This window comes from Mastomys coucha, unplaced genomic scaffold, assembly GCF_008632895.1.
Source record: "Mastomys coucha isolate ucsf_1 unplaced genomic scaffold, UCSF_Mcou_1 pScaffold22, whole genome shotgun sequence".
Taxonomy (NCBI): Eukaryota; Metazoa; Chordata; class Mammalia; order Rodentia; family Muridae; genus Mastomys; species Mastomys coucha.
In genome coordinates, this window is record NW_022196905.1 from 57,939,522 (window position 1) to 57,946,154 (window position 6,633).

General features: G+C 42.1%; 1 protein-coding gene across 3 annotated transcripts in view; it reads left to right on the top strand.

The window, feature by feature from the left end:
* The window catches only part of Klf3 (Kruppel like factor 3), a 32,787-nt gene extending 27,055 nt beyond the window's left edge, over positions 1–5,732 (top strand). For all 3 annotated transcript variants that reach the window (XM_031342395.1, XM_031342396.1, XM_031342397.1), the window contains exon 6: positions 1,866–5,732. In XM_031342395.1, the coding sequence (XP_031198255.1) occupies positions 1,866–2,047 (182 nt within the window). In that variant the 3' untranslated portion in view covers positions 2,048–5,732. The remainder of the gene's footprint in view (positions 1–1,865) is intronic.
* The last annotated feature ends 901 nt before the right edge of the window (positions 5,733–6,633 follow it).

Consider the following 6,633-nt stretch of genomic DNA (forward strand, 5'->3'; position numbering starts at 1 on the left):
AGAAGAAAAGAAAAGAAAAAGGAATCCGAATACACTTGATGTCAATCTTTTAAAATTGAGATAACTCCTGTGTCATTATCTACCCCAGCTCTTCTAGGGTGTGCTCCATATTGGCCAGTGGTGAGCCTAGAGCCACCTGTCAGTTCATGTCAACATTGTTCTCTCCATAGAAACATATGCAGTCCCCCCACCCCCAGGGCTCCTGGGGGCACGATAGAAAGGCACCTTAAAGAAATCACACAGATGCTACCAGCGGCTGCTGGGACCTCTGCTTCATGTGTGTATGGAGGCTGCTCTTGGCTCAGGCCCTTCAGTGTGTGACCCTTGTCTAGAGCTCAGAGTGTAGGTTGTTTCTCTGAGTGGGGTGGGTCACAGAGAGGAATCTGGGATTTAGAACAGAAAAACAGCAGTAGTGTTTGGTGATCCAGGGAAGAAGGAAGAGGCAGAGGAAGCTGTATAAGAGCGGTTTTCAAACAGCACCGACAGGTCCTCTTAGCCATAAATCATCTACTAGGCGTGGATGGGGCCTGAGGGCTAGAGCTTCATTCATGTCATCCAGCTTAAAATTAAAATGGTATTGAGTCTTTGGATTCAGATACAGTGTGTATGGGCTGAGGAGCAAGATACAACCTAGAAATCCCAATACTTATGCCAAGGATATAGAGACGATGGCCGCCGCTAAACGGGGACTAACTTGTTACCTGTGATAGGCCAGGTGTCCCTTGAAATACTCTGGGCTAGAACTGTTTTAGATTCACATGGATATTGGGATATGTCATTCAGAAACATAATGAGGCACATCTTGAGGATGAGTCCAGGCATAAACATTGTTTCACGTATGCTTTCTACACACAGCTGGAAGGTAATTTCAGTTATACAACATTTTTCTAACTCTGAGCCTTGACACAATGCCACCAGAGAACATCTGCTGCTCTGTGAGACTCAGGAGGTTTCAGAGTTTAGAGCTGTGGTTCTCAGCCTTCCTAACGCTGCAATCCTTTAATATGGTTCCTCATGTTGTGCTGGCCCCCAGCCATAAAATTATTTTTGTTGCTACTTCAAAACTTTAATTTTGCTACTGTTATGAATTATCATATAAATACCACTGGTTTCTGATGGTCTTAGGCAGCCCCCGTGAAAGGGCCACTCGATGACCCCTTGCAGGGGGGTGGGGGGGGATGTTATATCCCATAGGTTGAGAACAGGCTATTTTAGAATGTTCTAAATTTTGCATTAGGGGGTGGCCAGCTTGTATTACTGACTTTACTACAATCGGAGGAGTACTGAGCACTGTTTAGCTGTGGAGTTCTTCTTCACACTGGCTCTCACTGGCATTTTCCCACCGGGGCCTTCTGTTCCTCACATGTGAATGATGGTTAGCCTACAGGAAGGGGTGTGTGGAGGTCTGGTTTCTGAGAGGAGGAGGGGACTTCTGTTTTTAGAACTTAGGGGCTTGAAGTACTGTCCGTGGTATCACTGTTGGGGACTAAATAAGAAAGTGGGTTGTTGAATTCTTTAACAGGTGTTATAGTTTTAGAAACTGGTGGCAAAGCATGAGAGAAGCCCACAAGCTTTCATGAATCATGAAGTTCACACAGGAAGACTTAAGGCTTGCAGTCCTACACATGCAGAATCCACATGTTCCGTGCTTGTCCCTCAGAGTGGCTCTCCCTGCTTTAAGAGCTCTTCTTTGTTGATTTTTCCATGGACAGCATGTTTGTTTCATGCAGCGCCGTGTTAACTGAGAGTTGTGTATGATGTTAGCCCAAAGACTGTATTTTCCGAGGGCATTAGTTCAAAAATCATAGCTTCTCTTTTTATTCCCAACAACAAAAACAATTAAATTCCTCCTCTCCTTTTTGCAGGAGAAAAGCCCTACAAATGCACCTGGGAAGGCTGCACGTGGAAGTTCGCTCGGTCTGATGAACTGACGAGACATTTCCGAAAACACACTGGAATCAAACCTTTCCAGTGTCCAGACTGTGACCGAAGCTTCTCTCGCTCCGACCACCTTGCCCTACACAGGAAACGACACATGCTAGTCTGAAAGCCTGTTTCCAGCTCCGTGTGGTTCCCTGCTCTTCCTGGCACCTCTCTCTCTCTCTTTCTCTCTTTCTCTCTCTCTCTCTCTCTCTCTCTCTCTCTCTCTCTCCTCCTTCTGCCCGTTACCTAACTCATTTTTATATGTACATTTTAATTTCGATTCAGCTGGTCTGGATCTCTGAATTTATATCATTCAAGACTTCCATGTGGTCAGTAGTTGATACTCTAACCCTCCCTTTCCTTACCACGGGTCAGACCTAAAGAATGTGAACATTTTTTTTCTGGGGATGCTAAGCAAACCCTCCTTATAGATATACATTTAGTGTAATGAGAACAAGGGAACATGTAAACTCACGACCAATTTGTCGGTTTCTCCATGTATTCCTCAAAAGAATGTCCAAGTAAATGTATTAGAAATACAGTATCCAGCCTGCTAGTCCTTGCCAGAGACCTTCAACCTTCTGCCACATTTTGTGTTTGACGACAGAAAGAATGCAGTCCCTTTTACCAGCTAGCAAGACCCACGAGATGTCAAGCTGGTCCCACCTTTTCTCCTTTGCCCTCCCCACGATTCACTTGTTACCCTGGCTTACCAACTCAGCTAAATCAAGTCCTTTGTCCTCTGTGGCACCTGAAGCTCATGTGGAGGGCTTTGACATCCCTGGGAGCTGAGCAGGAGCTGTTACCTTAGGAGGGCCGTGTGCTCCCATAGTTTGAGGAAGAAGCAGAAGTTATTGGGAATGGAGGAGGAAGTCAGCAATTCCTGGCTAGGACCAGCTGGACCATCAACGTCTGGGCCATTCACATGAGCTGTGCAGTGCGTTTGTTAAATGTCCGTCCCCAGGCATCACTTGGCTGAGCACACCTTTGCTACAAAGCTGGATACCAAGAGGGTTAGACGTGCCACCACCTCCATTCCTGCAGGATCCTTCATTGTCAATCGGGAAGCCTTGAGAGTAAGGAATCCACAGAAATATTTGCCCAGCAATGTAAAAAGAAACAAAAACTTCTGAGACAGAGTATAAAATGGTCTCTTCTGCCCCGCCCCGCCCCCCCCCCAACCTACTAAGAGTGTTTTGCAAACAGGAAAACATTGAGTGGTACTTATATTCCCATATCCAATGAGTCACATAGCTTTCATATGGAGCTTTTCTGTGTGAGCTGTATGGTGCCAAACCAGCTATCATTTGTGTCTATGACACATAGTATAAAAGAGCATCCAGTAAGCTTGAGCAAAGTCACTCAATTAAGACCTGAGTGACAGAATTTGTAAATATACCTAGTGTGAAGCACATAGATCTTTATTTTGGTGACAGATTTTTTTTTTTGAAAAATAGAGAAAAACCACAATTCAGGGATTTATATATGTAGCTTGAAGATTCCCACAAGTTTCTACCAGAGCTAGCAATTTCCTGTCGGCTACCAGGTACCCTCTTAGGACAAACTAAAAGCAATGGCTCGTGCTGATGTTGCAGATAAACAGCACCATTATTCAGGACGTTCTTTTTCAAAAGCAGGCTTTTGAACACCACAGTCTAAATGCCAACAAAAACAGTTCACATGCAGAAATGTCACTGGTTACAAATTTGAAAAACAAAATGGTCAGATAATGGCTGCCTATGACCAATAGTCCCTTCATCCCCTCACAAAAGATGGAGGAGGAGAGAGTTGGGAATCCTGAACATTCATCCCAGCCACAACTCAGGATCCAGCACTACCTGAACTGGATCAACCCTGCGTGATTGCTCTTGCACATCGGCAAATGAGAGGTCTTGGAGGCCTGCACTTGCAGGGAGCTTGCTTGGATGACCCTATGTTCACAGTCGTGAGGACGGCACTCCAGAGGTCCTGCTCAGCCTCGTGAACCAGCTGAGGGGGAATGTGGGTGAGAACTGCAAAGAAATGTTATCTCGGCTCTTGGGTTCCTTTTCTTTCCTTTTTTAGCACTGCAGAAAAAAGAAAAAAGAAAAAAGTCTATTCAGGCTAATAAAGCATGCCAATTAGGCCCTTGCATTTCTCTTTGTTTGCAACTATGATATGAATTGAGGAGTGGAATGTCTCTTGGGAAGGCACGGTCTCCCTTGTCCATGTGCCATTGTGGTCATGCTACCGCCATCATGTCTTGAAGTGGTTCCCCTGCAGAGCACTGAAGAGTCCCATTTGGTGTTTGTTCCAACTTGTGTGCTCCAACCCAGTGAGAGGAAGCTTTGCTTCAAACCAGAGTACTTAATAGCTCTATGACGTATTTAAATTTTGTTCAAAAGTCTTTATTATATTACTTTTTAGCTTGCTTAGATCATGTTAACAAAAAGATCCATTTAACTCTGAAAGAAAAGTAACCCAGAGAAGCCATTCTCTATTCCCATGCTAGTCTGATATACTTTAGTTAATTGGCCCTTACCAAATTTCCTTTATATATGTATATGTATGTATGTATGTACGTATGTATTTGTATTTTACTATGATAGTTGAGAAATTTAGTCTCTTAGCGATTTTTTTGTTTGGTTGTTTGGTTGGTTTTTTTGTTTTGTTTTGTTTTCTTTTAAAGCTGTTTTTGTGGATGATACAAGATAAGATGCCCTGGATCTTTGATTTTGGATGACATGCTATGTTATTGTCAGTGGTGGTTCTGTTGCAGTAAATTGATGAGAACAGGCTGTAAACATGAAGTCAACACTGTGTAAATCATTACAGAGTTTATTCAATCACTACTCAAGTATCATCTGGGGGAAGTTCCAAAAATAACCAGAATCTTGTGTTTTTGAGTTTCACAGTGGGAGGGTACATCATTAAATGGGCATTTTGCACTTGAAAGTCACTTGGTTTGGAGTCTGTGTGGAGCATAGCTTTGTTCAACTAAGAAGATACTAAATATGCAGATGTGGCAAGAGCCTTGGAACAGAATTACAGGGGAGTGATATGTGTATATGTATGTTTTATTAAGCACCCACCTGCACTATCAGTATTGCACTAATGTGGAATTTGAGAGACTATTGCTGATACTGTAATCTGCACACCATTCCTTAGATTGTTATAAAGACAATCTCAGAGATCAAAGGTTTTACAATTTGGTTTGAAACTAGAATTGTCTTGAAGGAGTTGCTAATGTACATGAAGTCACTTGAGCTCTCTTTATTCTCTTCTTGGTCAAGGTTAACAGTCTCTAAATGATTGCAAATTCACTTAGGTAATACATTTACAAAGCCATTTTACATGCATTAAAAGAGGGCTACAATGTGTTTTACAAATACTAGCACTTTTTTTTTCCTGTTATGTACCTAGTGTTAGAGGGTCAGAATAATCTTTCTGCTTGGCATCTCTTAAACCCTACCTGCAAGCATAGCAGGCTTATTGCATTTACAGTTCTTTAATACTTGTATAAACTATGCAGAAATTTTTAATAAAGTGTAATATATTTTATAAGCTAATATGACTGAATGGGTAAAGGTTTTTAGCATGCATTAGTATACTTGCAAATACTGAAACATTTTGGTAATCTTTCTTACTAAAGATGTGAATGTTTAATGTACCTTCTCTGTTTCTACCCTGTAGTCCAATGGGAATTCAGTAATGACATTTTGTCATGTCAAACTGTGAACATAAATTTGTACTGTACAGTCCTCATATACTATATACAGTATGCAATATATGTATTATATACTTGTTAATAAAACCATCTGAATATTACACATGATCATGTGATTACTATAGGTAGTATTTACCAAAAACAAAGATGAAGAGGTGTAAAGTTTCAGAGTAAGTCACCAATGAGCAATAGTTGTTAATGGTTAGAAAAGGAAGTTCATCTAGCCAGTAGGTACACCACAGGAGGGAAGAACCTTAAAACAATGACCCAGTAATGTCCCTGAAGAGGAAGGCTGACTTTAAGCTACAGAACTGCAGACGTTCATCTGTAAATACATCCAGTGCATTGTAGAAGAGTTTTGTTTCTCCACCCTATTCACAATGCCTTCTTGCTGTGTGTGATGTTCCCAGACTTTTCATTCAAGTGATACTGGCCTCTGTGATTAGTAAATCACAGCTAATTCTAGTTAAGAATTAACCAGAGACCACAGATTCGTAAAACATCACACAAAGAGCCCTGTAGAGTCCTTTAAGGAACTCTCAAACTCCTTTCTGAAACTCCCACAAGCCAGGCTTCCCATCATGTTCATTGCTCTTAATATTCTCTCCCAAGCTATACAACATTCCTCTAATCCCTGAGCACTCAATGGCTTTTCCAGTCCCAAGTACAAATGTTATCGTAAAATACATTGTCAGGTGTGTCACAGTAACACCCTACTCCTGATACCAATTTCTGTCTTAGAGTTTCTACTGCTGGGATAAAAACAACATGACCATAAACAGTTTGGAGGGAGGGTTTGTTTTGCTTACACTCCTATATCCTAGTCCATCACTGAAGGAAGTCAGGGCAGAAACTCAAGCAGTTGGGAACCTGGAGGCAGGAACCAAGGCAAAGGACAGGAATGCCAAACAGGCTTGCTCTCCATGGCTTGCTCAGCCTGCTTTTTTATATCATCTAGAACCATCTAGCAGCCAGAGGTAGCACTATCCACAATGAGTTAGCCC